Source organism: Monodon monoceros, unplaced genomic scaffold (assembly GCF_005190385.1).
Source record: "Monodon monoceros isolate NGI ecotype Baffin Bay Population unplaced genomic scaffold, NGI_Narwhal_1 Super_Scaffold_13, whole genome shotgun sequence".
In the NCBI taxonomy this organism is placed as follows: Eukaryota; Metazoa; Chordata; class Mammalia; order Artiodactyla; family Monodontidae; genus Monodon; species Monodon monoceros.
Window position 1 is genome coordinate 20,372,302 of NW_021703769.1, and position 24,592 is coordinate 20,396,893.

Sequence of the window (24,592 nt, forward strand, 5' to 3'; positions counted from 1 at the left end):
GCTGTCTTTTTCTTATTGTATATTCCTTGTACATTCTTGACAGTGAATCTGTTGCTGGTTTCAACCATTGCAAACATCCTCTCTCCCACTCTCACACCTACTGTTAGGCTTTTGCCAACCAGAGACACAAATTAAGCAAACTAAGATATAAAGGAAGAAAGTAACTGAAGTAAAATGAAATGGAAAGTAAATTGTTAAGGTGAGTTTAAAACTGATAAGTTAAAATGAAAATAGTTGAAGATAATATTTATAGAACAAAAACAAAAAAGTCAATGAGATTTTTTTAACCTAGAAGTACAAAATAAAACTGAGAAACAAATAAGTAGAGTGTAAAGAAGACCAAGAAGTTAAAATAAATGTGAAGGTAAAAATGCTTTTTAAAACAGTATAAACATGAAGCAAATCACATACATCTATATTCTTTTTTAAACTTCATGGCAAAAAGGGAAATAACGCAGAAGCCAGAGAAATAAAGGTTAAAGGGACAAAGCATACACACATATGAAAACAAAAAACAAAGAGCTAAGAGTAAACAGTGTCAGGGCAGGTACTAAGAAAACCCGACTGTACTTCAGAACTGAAAACAAAGCAAGTGGAAATGGAGAGAAAAAGGCTCAAAGGAACTAACTGAAGGCAGACTGGTAATTCCTTACCAGCCAAGTCCTGCCCCTGGAGGCCCTGGGGTCCAGGTGGAGTGGGCCAGAAGCAGGGTCCTGGCTGCCTTTGGATCATGTAATGTTCTCCCCATCAGTCTGGGGCCAGGGAAAATCCTGGCCAGGACCTTTGTATTCAAAGCCACTGCCTAGACCATGGTCCATGGACAAGCCGTGGGCAGCAGCCCATGCTGGGCCTTCACCTCGCTATGGAGATTCTGGGGCATTCTCCCCAGCGAGCCCCTCACCACCACACCAACTGCTTCGTGAATCTCCCAGCCTCTCTGGCTCACTCCCTGCCTTCAGCTGAGCCCACAAGTGAGGCTGAGGCCACACATGCCATAGGGCCAGGGAAAATGATGCCCTGGAATCTCTTTGGCAGGCAAGAAGACAGCCTGTTTGAGCAAGTTCCATACCACCCAAGAACACAGAAGGCAACATCCCTGTGATTCACCAGAGGTGCCAGAGCATCCCCCTGGCTTGCCAGACAGAGCAGTGGCCGTGAAGATCCAGGGACAAGCCCTCTCCAGGACAGACTAGCTACTCGCCCCGAAGTGGCCGGCTTGAGTATGAAATGATTTGATTGGCTATTTCCAGTTCCAATGACAGGAAAAAACAGATTAAACAGATAGGAAATCCAGAGTTCCATCATCCTGTTTCAGCACAAGTTGGAAGGCTGAGGAAACATCCAGGTGATTCACTGGAGAGTGGGAAGTATCTGATCTTTATCTAAAGGTGAAGTAAGGGATCTGCGGGCTGGTGCTGCTGCCTTGAATCCTTCCAATTATGTAAAGACAGGCAGTCCTCCTACTGCTCCAGAAGTTCACTTGCAATTCAGTTGCTTGGCAAGGCAGCCCATTTCCCCAGAGCTATGATGCTTGGTGCTGATGTTGCCAGCTGGCCCACACAGTCCACTTAGCCCACAATCCAGTGGTTCCTGGACTTGGAGATTTCATCAACCAGTTTTTGTTTTTATTTTGAATTGGTTTTTAATTGGGAGACTGATGTAAGATTGTTGATGTTTTATTTTTCCAAGGAAAACATCTTTTTAAACTACCATCTAATATCACCATCATTTTCTAAAAGAAAGAACATTTTCTAAAAGAAAGAACATTTTGGCACACACACACACACAAAACTAAAGGATGGGACGATTTTTTATATAGAATAACTTTAAGCTTTACGAAATGCTTATTATTACATTTGTCACTTGGAGAGGGCAGTCGGGAAAACTCATCGTGGGCCGACGTTGGTGCCCACCATCACAACCTGCCTGGAGTTGAATTCCAACCCCACTGATCAGAGCTTTCAGGGAACAGGCCAGTGGTCTTGGGGTGGATCCTGGTATAGGTTAGGGTACCACCTGTATAAAAACTGTCACTCAGGTCTGATGCTCCTCCTGACTGCCCAGCTGGTGGCTCACCTCCCTCCCTGGGCTGATGTCCTCATGACACCTGTCTCCTTTATCAGTGGTTCCCAATCCACCACATGACTAGAATCATCTGGACTGGAGCTTTTCCAACTGCAGACTCCCAGGTCCCACAGTCAGAGATCTGGTTCAATAGTTCCAGGATGGCATCTCTCGGTCATCCGAATTTAGGCACCTCAGACCTGTGCCGCACCACTCAACCCCACGAAATGAGTGACCAGAAGCCATCAGCACTGCGTCCTGAAAAACAGAGCTGGGAACAGGGACAGAAGGCAAGGGAACCCAGACTGAATGGAAGCACGTGGGCCACCAAGGGAAAACAGCGCTGGTCACAGGCTGTGCTGATGCCAGCGCGTGGAGCTGGGGGACGGGGGGACTCTCCACGTTCATGGCCAAAGTGAAAGGCTCAAAGGGGAGGGGACAGACAGGGCAGCAGGACGTGAGCACAATCTGTATGTTCACAAGGGAAGGGTCTTGTGGGGAAGCTTCTTTTGGATGCTGCCTGGCTTCTAACTACCGCCGTGGCCTCTGCAATCTCTCAACGCTGTCATCCTCGACCCCTGCCTCCGTGCTGGTCCCCTCACCCAGTCACTCGTCATCAAACGTCTCCACCCCCATCCCTGTGCCATGCACGCAGCCCAGGTGCTCAGCCAGCATCTGACGACTGTACTGAACTGGGCAGGAGCACGGGCTGGACCAGGGGCTTCTTGTGGCGGCTCCATCCAGCCCTCGGGGAGACCGGCTGCAAGAGAGAACCAGCGGAGTGTGAACAAGCACAGAAAGCGCCCATCTCTGCGCCTCCAGGACGCCACTCCCCTCCACCGTCCCACCCGAGCAGCTGGCTTCAGGAGGAGGACACTGCAGTACTGTGGAAATTCCACTAACAATATCTGAAAACCCATGTGGGGCTTGAGGGGACTCATTCTTGTCGAATGACTTGGGGACAAAGTCTTGTGAGCTTGCTAGGCCATCAGGCCCTGCTGGCCTCTCTCAGCCGGGCTGGGTCATTGCTCTCTGATGAGGTCACGTGGTCCTGCAGATACGCGTAAAGAAGGCCCTGGGCCAAAGCCATGATTTCGTGGTTGCAAGCCTCTGACGGTGATGGTTCCTCTCCACACACAAGGCTGCAACGTGAAACAGGGTACAAAGCTCAGAGGCGTGCCCTGGTGTGGGTACAGGGGCACAGATGTGCTTGGGCTCAGGGATGCACAGGCAGAGGCGGCCAGTGACGCCGTGCTGGCTCCGGGCTGCACCCAGGACTGTTGTATTTGATCTCCTGTTTTGATCTGTGGTCTCACCCACCAGAGGATGTGGATTCTGCACCTTTTCCTCCTTCCACCCCAACAGAAGCTCTTTAGGATCAGCCCTGGTCCTAAATTCAGACTTCATAAAAGTATTTCTTTCTCCACAAGGATCCCAATCAGAAACTGGGAGGAATTAGCACCTCCTTGGGACTTCATCTAAACAACATCCCATGTTTGCTCTAACAAGCTCTGGAGGGCATTTGGTCACACGATCTTGTTTTATGGGGCTTCCTGTGGCCATGTGACCCCCCCCACAGCTGCTGTGTGCCAAGCATCTGGTTTCTTAGCTAATGTCAAGCCCTCACTGGGAAGAATTAATTGGACCATCTTAAAATACAGACCACGAGAACGATGCATGGGAGGGAATACATTTACTTTAAGTATAAAGGTTTACTATTATTAACAAGTTATCACTATTATTTACATGTTTATAAAACAGAAATAAAAATGACATACACATTTGGCGCCAAAAGTGGCTCATCCACTAACATCAGTACAAAAATAAACTTTCGAGCTACGTGTTTTTAAAAGAAATGTCATTGAAACAGTAAGGGGAAAACAATCTGTATCGGTCATGGGTTGAAATGCAAACATCATCACAGCAAAGCAGCCCGGGGGACAATGACACCAGTGCCTGCTGGAAGAGCCCCTGCCCCCGTCTGGCATTCTCGCAAGAACCCAAGGAAACAAAAGGCAAACGTACAAGTTATGTTCCTGAGCTACAGAAGCTTAGAGCCTCTAAACTGTTGTGCATTTCGGCTACAGAGGATCCGGGCTGGGGTTTGAGCTGACGAGCCTTCACTGATGGCATCAGGACATGGCACCGTGCACGGAGGGGAAGCTTAAGCCCGCTTGTGAAGCAGAGAAACCCTGTGTTAACAAAGCACAGCACGCACGGGTCCTCTCTGTCAATCGCCAAGCCTCGCAAGTCTCCTGACCGCTGACAAATAGTGACATGGGCAGAGGGAAAACAGAAGCTGCTTGGTTTGGGGGCCCCTGTGCCTACCAGACACGCCCCTGGGTGATTCTGACAGAAATCCACCATGTTTCCAGGGTCTCAGGCCTTCACAGATACATGCTTGTTCACACCTGGCCGCGGCCCTCAATGGTCAACGGAGCCGGGACCCCAGCAGGGAAAGCAAAGCCAGCCCAGCAAACCCTCTGCCCACCTCCACGTGGTGCTTCAGCCTGCGGCAGCCTGTTTTCCTCATTCCCCACAAAGCTGGGCCAGGACTGCATGCCTGGTGGCAGTGGCACGCTGGGCCAGGGAGGTGCTGGGTGAGCAAAAAGCGCAGGCCTTCCAGCCCCCGAGAGGCAGGATGCCCTCCCGGGCACAAACTCCTCTGGGATCCCAGCGAGGAATGCAGGTGCTGAGGGGTGGGAAGGGGCTGTGAGCCGGCTGCAGCCCACTTAAGAGCCGATGAAGGGTCCACAGGAGCCGACACCAGCTCCCCAACCCTGGGGCGGTGTGGGGGGCGGGGGCGGCAGAGTGGAGGAGAGGGCACCAAGCAGCCCCTGCAGCGGCAGCCCAGCTCTGCTCACTGGTCCTGGACCTTGGCCCTCTTGGCTTTTAGGGACAGGTGCTACAAGAGAAGAGAAAACATCATCGCTGGGGTCAGTCAGACAAAGAAAGCAGACTTCAACATGGTTCCCACGGAAGTGACCAAATCAAAGCTTCCATCTGGCCCACACCTTCTCAGTAAATGCCCTGCCCCTCAGGCAATAGAGGAAAAAAGCCCAAGTGACCAACAAAGGAAACGGGCCTTCAGTAAGCCACACAGCCCGAGGTCAGGCCACCCTGGCTCAACCTGGGCCCCCGGGGCTCTGCGGGCAGCTGTCAGTGAGACGCATCTCTCCCTCCACCCCAGGCTCCACGGCCAGCACTGCAGCCCAATATCCGTGCTGCTCTGGGACCTGGGCTCGGGCCACAGATCACCTCGCGTTTCCTAGAATTTCTTGAGAACGGTCACGGGAAGGTCTTCTCCCCTTAGCAACAAAGAGGTCAGCCAACTAAAGTCAGGTACCTGAGCTCGAGGCCCTACTCTCATCGAGCCCTGCGCAAGAGTGGGGAAGACACACAGGAAAAGGACACTTCCTGGTGACACGTTTTTCTTTTAGAAATGTCACTCTCTACCAGTATAAATAACCCAGGAAGCATAACATTATAATCATGGGCATCAGATAATAGGACTGGGGGAGACGAGCATTCTTTACACTCTAAAGTAAAGCCAAAAGTGCTAGAAATCCTAAAATATGCATTTGAGGCAGGGAGTATAAACGGAAGATTTCAATAAAGGTCCTCTGTTCACCAACTGAGGTATCCCTGATACCCCCTTAATAATCATAAACCAACAACCAGGAGACATCCCAGATGTGCTGCCCTAACGTGCAGCAGGATCGTCACACGAGGAATCCCCAACCCGCCGACTGCCAGCAGAGCAGGCCTGCCAGCCCCAGCACACTCGCACTCCGTGCCCAAACCCCATTTCTCAGTGCACCTACAGTGGCCTCAAGACAGCCATCCCCCTCGATGACAGAGAACTGCAGGCCCTGAAAGAATGCAGGTGCAAAAGACGATGAAGCACCCGACCAAGCACGACAGGACGGGTGGCCAAGTGAACAGGACACGGGGGTAAACGAGCTGCAAGAAGCCACACTTTCTAACCACTTATGCCCAAGAAAGGACCAGTATGGACTCTTGCAAAGGCCCTGGTGAAGGGGGATTTCCCTAGATGCCAAAGGTATCTCAGAATCAGGAGAAAAAATTTAAGGACTTGAAAGGCAAATCTCTGAAAAGGTCACCCTGTCCTTCCCCTCTCCAGCTGTGGATCTTCCTGAATTTCTCCAAATTCCCTCCTCTGTGCACTTCACCTGACGTGACCCCTCCCACTAATGGTAGACAACCACAGCCTTAGCTTGGGAATGGGGGGTGAGGTCATCATGCCTGTGGGACCATTTCTGAGGAGAATGTTGAGTATAAACAAAGCTGACTCTGGACCATTTCAGGCCTCTTTACAGGGTGAGGGCAACGCTCTGAAAAACAGTGTTAATGGAAAGTCACCAAAGATGCCAGGAACAGAGCCGGGGGGGGGATCTGTGGGCTGTGCATGGTTGCGAGGTGCTACACTATGCTCAACAAAGGACCATCCACCCATCCACCATACATGGGCGGCCACTGGAGAGCAGCAGGGCTCTTGGAGAAATCAATCCATTTTGGACAAGTTAATAACAGAAGTGCCTTTGGACTGTTTAGTTAGGGAGGGACCAAGTTTCTTGGGGTGTGGGAAGGGTTAGGGCCCTCGCCTGTAAAATGAGGTTGTCGACCTAGGTGATTTCTGAGGTCCCGGCCTCTCTAAAAATACTCTGATCACAGGCAGTCATCAGAGTGGAGCGGAGGAGCTGAAAAACAGGCATTTGGAGAAAAAAGACAAACTTGGCATTGTCATTTTCTCCAAAATTCTGGGGCAATCTGCTCTTTAACTTTGTGTTCGACCGAGAGAAACTGTCATTTTGACTCCGCTTCTAGGTTAATTCTGTTCTCCAAGAGTCTAACTGAACCTGAGGCCACTTCAGAACCTCCCTTCTCTAAGTGCCTGATTCCTGCTACTCTAACAAGCACCCTCACGGTGCACCCTTCTCCTTAGTCTCTCGTCTGCATTTCTAATGGCTGCTCTTGGACTTCTGAAGTCTGCTGCTTTCCACCTGAGTGGTTTGCAGGAAAAAGATTTTCTTTCATTTCAGGTTTCTTCTTATCAGCCCAGTACAGCAGAGACAACACACCTTGTTTTTCTCAGTCCCTGCAGTTGATCTCATTTCTAGCTGAAATATCTGGATGAGGATACGTGAAGAACGATGCAGGTTTTGGAAGGATTTTTTGTCATATTGTTTAAGATTTAAATATCGTAAGATTTTAAAAGGACAATTTCCCTTAACATTGCTGGAGGGAGAGGGATGTGAAGATCCTTCCATTTATAGGATCACAACTCAAATGTTTTGAAGGGTTGAGCAAGTGAAATAAACAAGTGAGGCAGGACCTGGAGAGAGTCACTCACCCACCGCAGGCAGCCAGCCATTCCTCAGCCCCTGTGGATTGCTGCCAGGCAGTAACTCAGGCTCAGAAACTCAGCAAATTTAACATTTCCTTCAAGAGAATCTTGAAATCCATATTTAATGTGAAATCTGCCAATTTTAAAATATACCAATCAAGCCAAATTTTGGTTTGAAAACACGGTAGTCTGGTTACAGCCTTGATGAAGTAATAGGTTTTGGTTTCCCTTCTGTGGTAAACAATGGTGAAACTGGACAAAATATCTGGAGCAATCATTTTCAGGCACTGGGTAACAGCACAGGGCTGTAATCCTTGAGAGAAAGGAAACACTCGAGGTGAGCTTTATAGTCATCCCAGGTCTCTGCATGGTCCTCCAAACCTTGTCATAGGGAAGTGAACCCTAAATAGAGAACAGTGTAGCTGGGCAGAGGGAACACAGATCAGAGTTCAGAGCTGCTGAGCCAGCTGGAATCTGCAGGACAGGCCATCAGAAAGGAGGAGTTCCAGAACCCTACATAGAGCTACCACCCTTAAGTCTCTGGCTGAAAGCTAAGCTGCACATGTGAAGGCCAAGGTTCCATAAGGCTGGCAGAGACTACTTACTGGGGAGTTGTGACCTGATGTGGAGATTTGGAGGTTTGTACAGTGCTGGAGACACTGGAGCTCTGACCAGCCAGAGTGCAAAGGCCTCAATGAACATCCTAGGCATTCAGTTGAGGCATCAAAAAGCCCATGTCTTAGGAGTAGGGCTACTCTAGACCTGCCTGAAAAAGACTAAAATCAGGCCTTGGTGGAATTAAACTGATCTGCCAGTACTGTCTACTAGGAAAAAACTCAATATTCTATAAAAACAACAAAACCAACTTTTCACAACAAAGCACCTATAATGTCCAGCATACAACAACAAATTACTAGACAAGAGAAGCAGGAAAATGTGACCCATAACGAGGTAGAAAAACAGTCTAAAAGCAAAATAGATCAGAGATGACAAAGATGCTGAATTAATGCGCATGTCTGCCGTGGAAGAAGAGCATATACTATATACACAGCGATGCCGGCGCTCAGCATCTCCCACCATGTGTTTAAACCGCCTCGGGTTTAAGCTTGCACATGTGTTTACCATCCTGGCGAGGCGATCCTCATCAGAAAATATTTGTGCTGCTTCCTGTGAACACAGTCCAGTGTGACAGAACTTCTTTGGAAATGGTTTAGAAGAGCAGAGGGAGAGAGAAATAGCTGAAGATACATTCTCATTTTTCATCGTGTAAGTTGGAGGGATTTATGTTTAAATGCACTTCACCACGAGCAATGGTACGGTGCTTTCACCCAGAACGGTCTGGGACCATGCATGGTAATGGCCTTTCACCCTATGTACCATTGTGGGGTGGGGGGAGGGGACAGCAAGTTTAGGAGATTAAACTGGAAAATAAATGTGTATTTAAAAATACAAAGAGGCAGGTAACAGGTGGTTCTGGGGGACAGGCTCGGTTCATTCCTACCGTTCCTTGTTGATAAAAGTGAGGAGCCAGCTCCAATAACCAAGCAGATTCAATGGCGGTCACATCTCTCATGTAATACTTGGAGGTCTGGATAACTTCATTGTAGATAACCCTGAAACAAGAAGAAAACATGAGCTAATTTCCTGTATCTTATGATGAGAGTCAGAACCACAACAATTAGAGATGACGAGTTTTCTCCCCTGACTTTTAACGCGTTTCTATCTATTCTGTGCACCAGGCACCACATTAAACAAATGCATTCATGCTGCTCACTTAAGCCTCACGACCTGAGTGGTGGGTACCAGTGTGTCCATTTTACAGAGGAGACGCCAAGTCCTACGTGACTTCCAGGACATCTCAGTTATCAGCACAGGACCCTCTGGATCCTTATGCTTTTATTTACAGAACTCTGAACAGAGCCTAATGTATTAGAAAATGCAGAAATAGAAGCAAAGGCTCACTGATTCTGAAAGGAGCTGGGAATTAACTGTAAAGAGACACAAGGGAACTTTCTAGAGAGATGAAAGTATTCTATATCTTACTAGGAGTATGGGTTACGTGGGCAACACAATTGTCAATACTCTTCCAATCTATATAAATTATACTTCTATTAAAAAAGGTTTGCCTGAGGCTGAGGTAACAGACACCAAAGAGCCAAGAAGGTAATTTAAATCCCCAGATTTCAGGAGTGCATATATTAATATAGATATCAGTTTCCAGGGACTCCCCTGATGGTCCAGTAGTTAAAGACTCCGCACTTCCACTGCAGGGGGCATGGGTTCAATCCCTGGTCGGGGAACTAAGATCCTGCATGCCACGCCGTATGGCCAAAAAAAAAAAAGATATCAGTTTCCAGAGCAAGTATTATCTCCTCCCTGAAGCAGCCAGCCCTGACTCTCTGGCACATGAAGTGCCAACCTCAGCCTCCTATCAAATACACCCCTCTATCAAAGCCTTTCTCCCCAGGTACTGGAACCCATCTGTGTCTGTCAGGCTGTGGGCTGGGACCTGAACTGCTCTCTGCACAACTGTGCCCAGCGCAAGGACAGAGCACCTCGTCCGTGGGTGAACGTGAATGTCTGCTGAGTGGATGAGTGAGCAGAGGAATAAGACCACTGGCTTAAAGGGATCCTTGATAGAGCAGAAATTCTATAGCCGATCACGGTAGAACAAAGTCAGCAAACGTGTACTGGGCGCCTGTACTCCAGGCGCTGGGGACCCAGAGACGAACAAGAACTAGGCCTTGCCTTCAACACGCTTACGAGGCAGAGGAGCAGGAGGGGGCTTACCAGCGGGGCGGCTTCTCTGCATAGAGGACCGATGCAGGGTGGATGTGCAATTCATGATCGTCACGGATGGTCCTTGGGAAGCAGAACAATTTTGTCTCAAGTACATTTTAAACACTTACAGCAAGACCTCCCCACAGACGCGTTTAACGTCATCAAAAATGCATGCAGGTTGTACTTCACACAAACAAAAGTATTCTCTCCATCTTTTCTTGTGCCCTTTATGATCCCTCCCCCGCTGTCACTCTAGAAATCAAGAATAAATCACATAAAAAAGGGAGAAGAAAAGCAACACGTGGGCATTCAAAAAAATAACCGAGAAATACATTGCTCTGCCTATGTTTATCTTCTGTAGGTTCTCTTTCAAAAATTTCCTTGAGGACAGAAATAATATATACGATTACGTCTATAAACTTTTCTATTAAACAAGGTTAAATAGTAAAGATAAATAGTAAAGACTGTCTAATGGGGGAGACTATAATAGGAGAAAAAAAGAAAGCTCAATATTGGACTATCCACTTCTCTGAGATAATATTTCAAATTCCAACTCAGGCTTGATTCAATTTAATTCAAAAAATATTTACCACGCACACAACTATTGGTAAGAGGAGCTCACAAGAGAACCTTAATGGATCAGGATGCTGCTGCCCAAACCATAATTACAGAGCGCTCCTGTGGGTGCCAGGGACCTATGTGCCAGGCAAGTGCCTCAAGGCCATGAGCCAGCTCATCTCTGGCACTGAAATAAAGCCAGCGCCTGGGGTCCTGGCTGTCCTATCAGATGACTGCCACTGAACTTTGTCTCAAAGGGACCAACCACCACGAAGCCTATTATGTAGCCTGTATTTTTGTTGAGGACACTGGTGAAAGAATTCTGTAAATGCTAGTAGAAATTGCTAATTAATACTCCTGAGGAGAGCGGGGCAATCAAATGACAACAAAATAACGGCACTCAATGGAGACGATCACAGGCCTCTCCAGAGCTGCCTCAAACAGGGACCACTCACCAGTGGGAGGGGGAGCTCATACAATGGACAACAGAATCATGATACTGATAGGCTAGACTACTTGGCCTGGAGTAACAAACAGAACACACTAGAGACAAAAGTAAAGTGCTATACTGAGGATCAAACAGTCAGCTACTAGGATACTAGATGGAGGAGACCTGGCTGCCAAAAAAAAAACAAAGAAGCCCAGCGCAACACCGGGCTCATTAACAAAGCCCAGTGTCCAGGACGGGACATCATGGTGACTGCAGGATCACAGGACTGTCATATGTTCTGAGGGGAAAAAGCTAATGACAATATATGGAGGAAATCCAAAGACAAGCTGGGGAGAAAGCCTTTTGACTGCTCCCTTATTAAAGAAGAGATTGTCATGATCACTGCGCTTTAAACCGGCTACAATGAAGTTATGAGACTAAAACGAGCTCAGAAAAGACAGACTGAAAATAACAATTCAAAGAACTGGAATGATTCAGTTAGAGAAAAGAGGCCTAAACTATGTGTTAGCTTTTACCACATTTGAATATACTAGAGGTTATCGGAGGGCATCAATGCTCAGTGATTTTTCTATGCCTAGAAAATGGAACTGGAAGAGACAGGCTGAAGTCTGTAGCAGTGGGAGGGGTGGCCAGCACATGAAGAAACACTTGCCCACATTCAAATGTGGCCACTATCTATCTGGGTAGCTGCAGATCTCTAAAAACATCAGGAACTGCCCAAGGGCAAAAGTAACTTCTCTAGGAAAGATCATCTTCAACGGTTCCCTCTGGTCCTATTATTCTCTGATTAGAATGGAAATATTACCAGCTTCCAGACTTGTGACTGTCATCCTCCTACAACATGTAGATGGGCTGAGTATTTGAGAATCATTTCCATAAAGTTAAGACATTTCACTTAAAGCTATACAGCTAACCTCAATGCATCTTTAGAAAGAGGCATGATACAAATAAAGAAAAATGATTTCATTTCTCTACTTGCCCTGCATGTCACCTTGCTATGGGGTTTGGATTATTTTTAAGATTTCAATGCCTTAAGTGACTTCACCAATGACTTCACAAAATATCATCTTACCTATAAGCTCCAGTAGAATGAAACCTCGCGGCATTTGCAAAGAATCCGGAAACAATGCACCTCAGAACCGGATCTGGATCACCTACACAAGGTAGCAAACAGAGCGATGGATGAGACTTCTTCTGCCCTATGCTCTGTGTGCTCAGGCCTGTGCCGTGAGGCCCATCCCAGGCTGCTTCAAGCTACCTCGCAACCATCTCCTGGACGGGTCCCAGCCCCACGCTTCCCAGTGCTGGACACCTGCCCTGGCACCATCTATGGAGGTCCCCACCCTGCCACAATGGCTGCTGAGGGAAATACGCTGGACTGTTCCCTTAACCTGGGGCCCCCAACCCCTCCCCGGGCCACAGACGACAAGACCAAGGCTGAGCACCAGAACCTACAGAGCACTCCACAGCCTGGCCAGTGACCTCGGAACTCCCTTTTAGGAGCGCATTTTGCAGGAATGATGTTCCTTCCATAAGACACAACCTGGGACACTAACACTACAATATTATTTCTGTGATTATAGCTACAGTTTGTAATTCTTCAAAATTTTCAAACATCTCATTTTAATTGGTGGCTGTGTTGCTACAGTAAACATCTTCCAAGGATAAAGCCTGCCCATTTATTAGATGATTTCCACAGGATATATCCATATTATTGTGCAAAATGATAATGTCATCTATATGGCTTATGATATATATTTCATCAATTCTAAGACCCACTCTTTTTTACACTTTAACTCACTGAAATCAGGACAGCAATTGTATTATAATTGGCAGCACTTTTTTCTTTCTTTATGATACATAAAATAATGGTGTGTCTTACAAATGATGGTGTCTTGGATCCAATAAAATATAGTACATTGGTAAATAGGTTCCCCAAAGGTGGTATAATTTACAAAGCCATCAACAATGTATGAGAATGTCGGTTTCGCTGCATTCCTACCAGCAATGCTCTAGCAAAAAGGTACCCCTTTTTTTTTCACTGTTTGCTTTCTTTAACATCTAGAAGTTTTAAATTTGCATGTAATTTATTGAATTTCCATGATTTTCTCTATTGTTCTTCAGCACAGAACTGATAAATCTCAAATCTACATTTCTAACCACAATTTGATCCTAGATTCAGTCCCTTCTCTCCAATCGCCCAAAAGAAATTTCTATGTAGAACGTGCATTGTTATCAGGACGATATCACTTCCAAGGGGTGAAAATGGGCTCCTGAGGGCAGGGCAGTAGGGATCGTAGACATTACAATGATCGTGGCCCTCCAGAGCTCAACCTCACCTTACAAAATCTTATTCCTTAGTATTTAATTTCTCTCTTTAGGAAGAGTTGAAATTCAATGTAACTTTTCTCCTGGGTGAGGGGTTCGATAGGGACAGAGTAAAGGAACAAAGGAGGTAATTAAATGGTTAATCCTACTAGGGGATTGTAAGTAGAGAAAAAGTATGGGAGACCCCTGTAAGTTAAAGATCACTCAAGAAGGCAGGTCTGCTTAACCACAAAACCAAGCCAGCTTGCTTAGCAACAAAACCGTGCAAGAGAAGCATGAGACATGCCCCGAAACAAGAAAACAATGGTGGAAGGAGACCCACATCCTGCCCAGAGAGCTCGTTACGATAGTGAGTCCTAGGACATGCTTCTCTGCGCACACTAAAAACAAAAATGTAAGCACAGGTGACATTATACTGAAACCTGAGATGATTTACCCTATTTTAGTGTATGTTACCGCCTTTTTGCTCATTTCCACTGCGCCATGATAGTCCCAGTTCCACCATGTAGGGACAAAACTCCCTCACCCGACGTGGAGGAGGAGCTGGTGATGGAAGCCTGACGTCTACTCAAGAATGAGGAAGAAGGTGGTCTTCTCCCCCTCCCCACTTTTCCTTTGATTATAATACTGTAGCCCACTAAGTTCTCGGCGTGTCAGCCTCTCGCCCGCCTGCCTGTAAGCCTCACAAGCGTCCTATTCTAATGAATCACTTCTTATCATGTTGCCTCTCACTGAATTCTTTCTGCGCTGGGACATAAAGAACTGGCGCTCCTCAGAGCCCGCCAAGGCACATTTCTGCTGTTTCAGGTTGACAATGAGAAACAGGTTAAGAAACAAAGATGCAGATGCACGTTGTCCTCTACCTGCTGGGCGACAGGTGCTTGACTGGCTTCTCCCCAATTAGTTGCCCCTGTGAGCTTCCTGTTTCTATTGATGACACCAACTCTACCCAACCACCCAGGTTTCAACTCTTCCCTCTCTTGTGAGCTTGGTCATCCATTGGTACTCTCTGAGCATCTTATAGGCTCCTCTCTCCCAGCACTTGTCTCCACAGTCCTCCCTACCTAGCAAGCCCTTTGCCACTGGTTTCTAATTCAACCAGTAAACTCAACTGGACTTCCGCCACCACTCGTGGCCCACTGTGAGGCCTCCCAGGCCAGAGCCCCAACCTGGATTCCTTCTTCCCTGCATTCCTACTAGAGCCCCCATTGCTGTCCGCCATGATCACTCAAACGTCAACTCCTGTAGCTTCTAAGACGACTGATAATCTCATACTGCAGTAGTGGGTCTCTGTAGGAATCTCTCCCTTCACTGCACTGTTTCCTGAGAGTAAGAACCACGTCTTCCTCATCATGTAATGAGTCGCTCTTAATATAAAGGCAAAATAAAGCTCTGGAATAAAACTGCCTGAGTTCTGATTCCACTGTACACTCACTGCGTGAGACCTTCGTGCAGCAAGTCACTCGTCTCCTGAGCCCACTTTTATCATCTGTAGAATGGGGATAACAGCAGCTCATGTTTCCCTGGAGTGTTGTGAGCACTAAATGAATTCACATATGAAAACACTCACAACACTGCCAGGCCTACTACAGGCGCTTCAGAAATGTTAGTGAGCGCTAGTGGTGTTGGGAGTGCAGTTGAGGGCCTGGCACCCAGGAGGTGCTCGAAAGACAATTGCTGAATGGCTGAGCAGACACATCACCCCCTCAGAAGTCTGAGCCACACAGACCTGGCTTCGCTGGTTACCAGCTGTGTTGTCCTGAACTTAAATTAACTTCTCCCTGGGGCCTAACAACTCCTCTGTAAAATAAGGATAACATCATCCACACCTCAGAGTAGGAGATTAAGTAGAGAATATTAAGTAGAACCCCTGCCATGGTGGAACCTAGTGTGTCCTCAGTAGTCACTGTCACTACTAGAGGCCAGAAACTGTGTCTTACACAACACTTCCATCTTACCCCAGTGCCTGCCTAGGCTAAACACACGGCACTTGCTTTAGTAATACCTGTAACTGAAAATAAAATGCAGTTTATGTGGAATGGCCATAAATGTTGTCCACTTAAAAGTCATTTTTCTTGCAAAGCCTACATGGGATAATTAACCATGTCATGTACAATGATGTGACTGTTAATGATTCTTAAGTGTTATCAGGGCTTGTTAAATTTTTTCCCAAGAATGGCCCTCAGAAATAAAAATGGACCTCCTTGGGGGAAAATATGCTACTTTCACATGCAGCTTCTCACCAGCACAATTCAAAACATGAAGCCGGTGTGGGTCCAGAGTGCACAGTGCTGCCTCACGCCAGCCCGGCCAACAGCTCCAAGAATGCAGCTACGCAGAGCAGAGGGAGGGGCGCCACTGGCGGTGGCAGTGTATTCTTACCTTCACTGGATTTCTTGGGCACTTGAAACTTGACAAGAAGCTTTTTCAATTGCTCCCTCACCGTCACGGCTCTGACGAGGCCCTTGTAATTCAGGAAATGCTCCTGACACCACAGGGAGTTCTTACTGTGCTACAGGACAACCCAGATGGAAGGAGAGTGAGAAGAGCACAGGAAAGTTCTCAACTGAGGCTACGTGGTAGAGGTCATTCATCTCTCTGCCCCCGTTTGCTTACTCAATGGGACAAGATCTTCAGATCATAACGGGCCCTTGTTTGCCCCATCTCTCTAAACAGACGTTGACCACCGTGCTCACCACCTGACTGCTCTCCGATCTCACTCTCTGTGCTAAAGGGCAAGTGAGAACTTAGTGACAAGCAGAATTGTTTTTAATCTTAAATACCCACGGGAATGGCCAACTATCAGACAGAACCCCTTCCCTGCAGTTCTTTGCAAATCAACATCCCCTCTCTGGCAGGCTTGAATTTATCACTTTGACAACAGGCAAGTAATACGACACTTGCCAATTTAGAAATAATTTGCAAATTACTATTATTCAATCCCCAAAGTATGATTTTTCTATCAACAGTACTTAGTTTTGTTCTATATTCTGAAGTATGATCATTATATCCTAAATTATTGCTGTGGGAATGTACCTCTGAAATTATAAGCCAGGGAGGAAGGTGTTTTTACGTAAGAAAATATAATTCAAAGAGCACTTTCCCAGAAGGCAACTATAGAATAATGCACTGTAGCCCTGGACCCGCTTTCTACTGGTAGAGGAAGCTGGAAATGGTGCACTGTTTTTGCACAAACGAATTTTAAGCGACTTAATCCACAATTAATAATCTCAATAAGAGATTCGGTTTTCTGAAAACTGTTCATTAACTAAATAATCTCGCTTCAAATCTCTGGGAAAACAAACACTTAGTATTTCTCCCCTTCTAAAAGAAATTATTTAAGAAGTAAAGACGAGATACTGAATATCTGAAATGTCTCATTTCCCCCTTAACATCCTCTCCTTTATATAAGAAGTTTATATATTGTTTTCTTTTCTCATTGCTTTCATCATCATTAGATCTCTCTTTTTAGCGTTTTTTAGTGAGGACTTTAAGCTGTATTATTTGCTCCTAGTTTTACAGACTATTAAGAACAACAAAAATTACCATCACCGTGGCTAAATCTGGGTAGGGTATGTAAGTATATGTGGATCCCCGACTAAATGTCTTCTCACAGCTTGTCTGGCAGCTGGAGGAGTGGTGGCTGTGTGAAATCTCAAATTCACGTAGACAGCGTTGAAGATTCAAAACCACAAGTTACTCTCAGCCTCATTTATTTGCAGAAAATATATCAGAACTTCCTATTCAAATGTCGGACAGTGTTGTCCAGGAACATGGGGTGGGTGTGAGACGGAGTGAGGAAAGGGTGAGCCAAGGAAGGCCGAGCCTCTGACCCACTGCTGGGGGCCAGATCGCTATGCAGGGGAAGCAAGAAGCCATCACGGATTAGAAGTTCTGGCAATAATCTAATAGGAAAATAGAGGCCTGTTGGCCGTTCTTTTATAAACTACACTTCCGGAATCCTTGCGCCCCTAGATCACTTCCAGTGGACAGGTGCATGGAGGGGGCCTTCTGAGTGACAGCTGTGCTTACCTTGATGAATGCTTCATACACATTGAGCATGGTAAGATGATCACCCTCTTCCACAGCAAATTTTCGGTGCACTCGAATCTGGAGAGAATAAACGCAATGTTTAGAAGCTGACTCTTCTAAGCCTCTTGTCCTGGAGGCAACATTACACGATGAATAGCTCATGGCTTGTTGAGTCAGAAAGACCTGGTTTGCACCCATCCTGACGCTGCCGTTTCCTCAAAGACCTCAGATTGGTCACTTAACCTTTCTCAGCCTCCATTTCCTTATCTAGAAAATTGGAATATTAAACTTGTGTATCAAGACTGCTATGGGATTAAGATAATCCACCATAAAGTACCTGGCACAGGTGTTAGATAAATATTAGTGATCTTGTCCCTCTCCTCCTCTATCCAGTCAATATCTTCTCTTTCAGAAGAACTCCCAGCCCCTGAGAGAAGGTAAGCGAAGGGCAAGGGGCCGGCTGTCTGGAGCATGGAAGACACTCTATATTCCTAAGCCACCACGAGCTGCGCAATCCTTTCAGACCCAGTCCCTAAGTTTTTCTTTCTGTGAGATCCTGGGCAATGCCATCTGCTCCCATGGGTTCAAGGAATGGCGTATCCAATATATATACAAGTATACAAATACACTTATTGACTTCAGAATTTGCTCCTTGTATCAAATACCACATAATTCACCTTCCTTCCATTCACTCAGTAACAGATATTTCCTGAGCACCTACTATAGGCCAGGCACTGTTCTATGCATTTGGGATCTAACAGTGAATACAACAGTGGTGGGAGAAAAACAACAAACAGGATAAATAAGCAAAATATATAGTATGGCAGGTGGTAAGAACAGCTAGAGGAGAGAAATAAAGCAGGGGCAGGGGATGGAGACGGGAGGGGTATATGTTGCAATTTTAGACACAGTGCTTAGAACTTCACTTTCCTCGTCTTGAAAATGAATTTGCCTGTCCTGAGGTAGGATTGTTAAAAAGGCTAACAGAAAAGCAAACAAACAGCAGAACCATCCAGGCACGAAAACTTCGTAACCTGCAGCTATGCAACTGTCAGGGAAGATGGTAACGGTCCATAAGGAAGTTTCTCTCCTCCCTGCTACATTCAGCCCTCTGCTTCTGCTTCTTGACTCTTCCAGCAGGAACTGGTGCTGAGCTCATCTTGGGCCTCCCTCCATCAGGACGCCTCACTTCCCCGGTGCTCTTCAACAGTGTAATTTCTCCTTCAGTCTTTCCAGCATTCACCCTTCCAGTTGTCATAGATGCCTGGGCCTTTGGGAGGACCCTGTCAGCAGCCTGACTTGCCCAGCCTGCTGTGCCCCAGCACTGACTCCTTAGATCACTAACGTGCCCACCAAGGTTGCTCTCAGAGTAGCCTTTAAAGAAAAAACAAACTTCCCTTAGGAAGTCAGTAGGACAGTGGTTAAGATTTGGGGCTTTGGACTGTGAAAGGCAACTTCCATCAATTCTGGCTGTGCAACCGTGCATAAGTTACCTAACTTTTCTGTGCCTCCGTCTCTAAAACTGATGATAGTAGTACCTCCCCCCCAGGTCCACGGTGAAGATAAAATGACATGACGCACGTAAAATGTTTGGCACAATGTCAGGCACACAGTTAACCCTCAAAACATAAGCTGCTCTGTCACCAGCAGTTCCTGGGCAGTTTTAACAAAAGAAAGCCCAAAGTGAGCAAGACTCGAATGAACAGTTGGACTTACAGCCTGAGACTTCTGGTTTGAGGGGACCACAAAGACATTCTGGATCTGCATCATGGCGGCAATGCTTAGAATTTCCTGAGAACAGCCAAAATTTCCTATAAACCAAAAAGCATGTCTGATTTCAAACATACGGTATGTCAGTGAGAAGATGTTTTCTGACATTTTCCTTACACCACATTGTAAACTAAGATCATCTATTTACACGTAGCTTGATTTTTAAAGCTTGTAACATATAAACACTTCACCCTGCCAAATGGGATGTCCTATACACGGTCCAGATGGAAGGAGGCCTGGAAGGACCCCACTCCGCGGTGGCCACACCGAGGGACTCTGCTGTGAGGCTCGATGGGGGCCAGCTTGGCCCTATCACTAGGGCGGGTCAGCTCCACACCTGCTCCCTACTCAGGGTGGACACCTAGAATCCTGGCAGAAAGCCTGAGAGGGAGAGGGGGCTGGGAATACTGGGGCTGTGTCCCTCGTGCTGTCCCTCTGCTCCTGGACCCTTCTAAGGTGGCCTCCCTCTCGGCAGGGCTCATTTCAGCCGGCAATCCCGAGGCATAACCAGACCAGGGAAGCACGCTGTGGGCTGCTGCTGCTGCCACCTAGACACGGAGTCTGCGGCAATCAGCCCCCCGGGGCATCAGACAGAGAGCGCGAACGGTGCCGCATGCTCCCCGCAGCTTCTGGCCTCGTGAGTGACCTACTTCCCCAGCCCCAAGCTTAGAGTCCTGCTTCTCAGTGTAAGCCTGATTGCTCCAAAACACAATTACAGCTAACTTTCACCATGCTTAGTCTGACATGCAGCTTTTTCTGTTGCCAGTGAATATAAAGTTAGACAAAAGCAAGAAACAATGAGTATTTCCCTTCTCTAGGCTACTGAGGGGTGGGGAGCACAGGGAAGTGTGTGCCAAACCATAGTCTCTAGAGCAGCGGTCCCCAACCTTTTTGGCACCAGGGACAAGTTCATGGAAGGCAATTTTCCACGGACCGGGGAGGGGCATGGGACGGCTCAATGCGAGCGATGGGCTGCGGCAGATGAAGCTTCGCTCGCTCGCCCGCGCTCACCTCCTGCTGTGTGGCGCCGTTCCTAACTGGCCTCAGACGGGTACCAGTCCGTGGCCCGGGGGTTGGGGACCCCTGCTCTAGATGATTTTGACTTCTAAGTATTAGAAGATCTCCAGGTTACACACTTTTATCCCTTAACTCATATTCTCACAAAAATCTGAAGGTGTCGGAGAAGCTGGGACCCTTGTGCCTTGGCGCTGGGAACACAAAATGGTGCAGCCACTGCGGAAGACGGTGCAGTGGTTCCTCAGAAAATTAAACATAGAATTATCAGATGATCCAGCAATTCCACTCTAAGTATACACCTCAAAGAAGTGAAAGCAGGGACTCAAACACATACTTGCACACCCATGTTCATAGCAGCATTATTCACAATAGTCAAAAGGTGGCGGCTCCCTGGGTGTCCACCAACAGATGAATGGTCTATCCATACAATGGAATATTATTCAGCCTTTAAAAAGAAATTTCGACACATGCTACAACATAAATGAACCTTGAAGACATTATTATACCAAGTGAAAAAGTCAGTCACAAAAGGACAAATACTGTATGATTCTACTTCTGTGAGGTTCCTAGAATAGTCAAATTTCATAGAGACAGAAGGCAGAACAGTGGCTGCTGGGGCTGGGGGAGGACAGAATGGGGAGTTAGTGCTCAATGGGTACAGAGTTCCAGTTTGAAAAAAATGAAGAAGTTCCAGAGACAGATGGTGGTGGTGGCTGAACAGTAACGTGAATGTACTTAATGCTACGGAACTGTACACTCTAAAATGATTAACATGGTAAATTTTATGTTCTGTATGTTATACCACAAATTTTTTTAAATCCCTGTTAAAAAAAAAATCAGGTGTCAGTACTAGACCCACAGGAAACAAACAGAAGTGTTTACTGAGTTAATGACGACTGACCTTGAATCACGAGTTAGCCACATGCCCCAAACCTTAGCTGAAAGCTCCTTCACTGCTCAAAATGTATTGTGCTCTCCTCCCCAGGGTGCACAGAATTTGGGAAACAACTCCCAGACAAAATAAAATCATTGAGGACTGTTGGTCTCCACCTACCTGATTCAAGCAGCATTTTTGCAAACATGGGATTCAAAGGAAACTCTGCTATCCTCATGCCAAGCGGCTCAGTTAGGCGACAGTCTTTGTCCAGCCCTGCCGTAAGAACAGCAACAAAAAGCAGAAGGCATGTACCATGGTGCTGGAAGATGCAGTTGTTGGGAGAATAAAAGATGATGTATGCTAAACAAAGGTATCCAACCTCAACCTGACCCAGAGTGCTGTTACAATAAAAGAAGAAAAGAGTTCCTCAGCGCTCTTGAATGCTCAATTTTGAAAAACTGATCCTTCTGATGGCCTCTATGCAAGGACTTAATTATAAGGAAATGGCCTCACAGCCTCCTCCTGCCCCCACCCTCCCCTGGTCCCACTCCTCCCCAGAGACTGCTCTTTCCAAGGGACCGACAACCAGACAGTGCCAAACACAAAGGGCACTTTCCTTAGGGTCCCCAGCAGCCTTTGACTCTGCTGACCACAGCTCCTTGGAAACACTCCTCCCCAGTTTCCATGATTCCCCACTCCCCTGCTTCTCTGCCACCTCTCCTGCTGTTCTCTCTGCATCACCTCTGGACCTTTTTCCATGGCCAGTTTCTGAGAGGCCACAGATGTCCCAGGCCTCTCAGAAATTTGTGAGCAATTACAAAGCTGATGACTATGAGTCTAAACACATGCCCGGCTCTCTCTTTGGTGCCAACACCAGAGCTGTTTATCCAACTGCCTCCTGGGCTGTTTGCTGAACTGGGCTGACTCCTTCAATTCCTCACATCCCTCCTTGCCTCTTTAGCAATAGCCAATTTTCAGGTAGTGGATTCCCAAGATAGAGACTCTCGTTTTACTATGGTTTAGACTATTCCCAAGATGGAGCATTAAAACACCTGCTGCAGACCTCAGGGCAAGACAGAAAAGGTCATTTCTCTTCTGTTCCCATATAATCATCTCTTTGAAGGCGATAATTCAGCTTATAAATAAATTTAAGTTGGGTGTTCCCCTCTACCTTTTCCAGCTTAGTTAGATCAGTGAAGACATTTAAAATATTTTAAATTTCATTCTGTTTGGAGGAAAATCAGTCCAAATGAAAAACTTCTAAATAGTGGATATTCTCTCATACACATTTCAGATTATCCCAGGAGACTTTGCTTTCAAGTTCCTATCACATGCTTGAGAACAGAGGATGGAAACCTTTTCTGGCATATGCTCACTCAGGGCTGATGTGATATAGACCCTAAAGGCCTTTTAAATCATTGAAGATTTTTTTAAATCAATAGTTGGCTATTCCTTCACAGGAAGGTATCATAAATATAATGAAGATGGACCCCTACCTCACCCTATACAAAAAATTAACTCAAAATGGATCACAGACCTACTAAACATAAGAACTGAAACTATAAAAACTCCTCAAAGAAAACCTAGGAGAAATCTTCATGCCCAAGGATTAGGAAATGATTTCTTAGGTAAGACACCAAAAGCACAAGCAATGAAAGAAAAAATACATAAACTGAACCACATAAAAACTTAAAACTTTTGTATTACCAACAATACCATCAAGAAAGTGAAAAGCCAACCCACAGAATGGGAGGAATATTTACAATCACAGATCTGATAAGAAACGTGTATCCAGTATATATAAAGAACTCCTCCAACTCGATAATAAAAAGACAACACCCCAAGTAAAAATGAACAAAGGATTTGAATAGACATTTCTCCAAAAAAGATATACAAATAGCCAATGAGCATACGAAAAAGTACTCAGCATCATCACTCGTTAGGGAAATACAAACCAAAATGGCGAGACACCACTTCATACCCACCAGGATGGCTACAGTACATAAAACAGATAACAACAAGCATCGGCAACCCGTCATTACGTGGAGAAACTGGAACCCTCACACACTGCTGGCAGAAGGTTCACCAAAAACTTGTACGTGGATACTCACGGCAGCATTATTTATATTAGCCAAAAAGGGGAAACAATCTAAATGTTCATCAACTGATAAATGAATAAGAATAATAAGTGGTATATCGATACAATGGAATATTATTCAGCAATGAAAAGAAATGAAGTATCAATATTGCTACAACATAGATAACTCTTGAAAACATCATGCTGAATGAAAAAAGCCAATCACAAAAGACCACATACTATGTGATTCCATTTATATGAAATGTCCAGAATAGGCAAATCTATAGAGATAGGACGTATATTAGCGGTTGCCTAGGCTGGGATGGGGGAGAGGGAATGGGGAGGGAGGGCTATTGGGTTCAGGGTTTCTTTTTTGGGTGATGAAAATGTTCTAAATATTCTAAACTTGTAGTGATGGTTGCACAACCCTGTAAATATACTAAAAAGCACTGAACTGTACATTTTAAATGGGTAAATTTTACAGCATATGAATTATACTTCAATAAAGACGTTGAGAACCAAAAAAAAAAGAGAGAGAGAGAAAGAAGGAATCTCAAAACCTCCACTGAAATTTAATACTGAACTGGATATTATATTCACCTGAGGCAACATTCACAGAAAAGACACAAACTTCCTGAAGAGGTAAATTCAGGCCACAGTTTTCTCTATCTTAAGGTAAATACCACATTTTCAAACAAGAGAATAGAAGTTCCTCCATAACATGGTGTTTCCTTGCCCAAACAATACCACAGCCTGGTATTCTACCCAATTCTCCACAGGGAACTCCAGGAGTGGAAGGAAGGGGAGTTAAGGAAAGAACACAGAGCCAGATTTCAGAATGGGGTCGAGGGACAGAGGAAAAGGCCCAGAAAGGTAACATGTGAAATACTGGTAGAGAATCTTCCAGATGTCTCTTGGAAGTGTAGCTGTGGCGATGGTTATTAATAGCTTCTGACGTACTGACACAGGCTTTATAAATTCATTGTCACGACTGGACTTCATTAATCACGGCCCCACCTTCTTATTTGGACGAGCTTGTCACTAAGAGGACCATACATATAGGGAGAATCAATCCCAGCCTTGAAGATACTAAGAGCCCTAGCGTGAATACAACCTAACTAATATCACATATTAATAAACAGATAAGAAAACACAGAATAAGAGACAGGCATACCTCCCAGAGCATAGAGTAACTCCAACGCCTGAACCATCGACTGTGCTGGAGGGGGCTGTAAAAAACATAAAAACCCTCCTAAGTTAACTTCATCA

General features: G+C 46.0%; 1 protein-coding gene across 2 annotated transcripts in view; it reads right to left on the reverse strand.

Annotated features, from left to right (window-relative positions):
• Positions 1-3,738: 3,738 nt before the first annotated feature.
• The window catches only part of DHX35 (DEAH-box helicase 35), a 73,057-nt gene continuing 52,203 nt past the window's right edge, over positions 3,739-24,592 (reverse strand). The window contains exons 14-22 of one of the 2 annotated variants that reach the window (XM_029221602.1): positions 24,498-24,552; positions 21,424-21,519; positions 19,299-19,393; positions 17,583-17,660; positions 15,933-16,062; positions 12,295-12,376; positions 10,223-10,294; positions 8,934-9,045; positions 3,739-4,969 (exon numbers count right to left, since the gene is read on the reverse strand). In XM_029221602.1, the coding sequence (XP_029077435.1) occupies positions 4,925-4,969; positions 8,934-9,045; positions 10,223-10,294; positions 12,295-12,376; positions 15,933-16,062; positions 17,583-17,660; positions 19,299-19,393; positions 21,424-21,519; positions 24,498-24,552 (765 nt within the window). In that variant the 3' untranslated portion in view covers positions 3,739-4,924. Of the gene's footprint in view, positions 4,970-5,361; positions 9,046-10,222; positions 10,295-12,294; positions 12,377-15,932; positions 16,063-17,582; positions 17,661-19,298; positions 19,394-21,423; positions 21,520-24,497; positions 24,553-24,592 lie in introns of those variants that run through there. The other variant, XM_029221601.1, reaches the window with a different exon arrangement.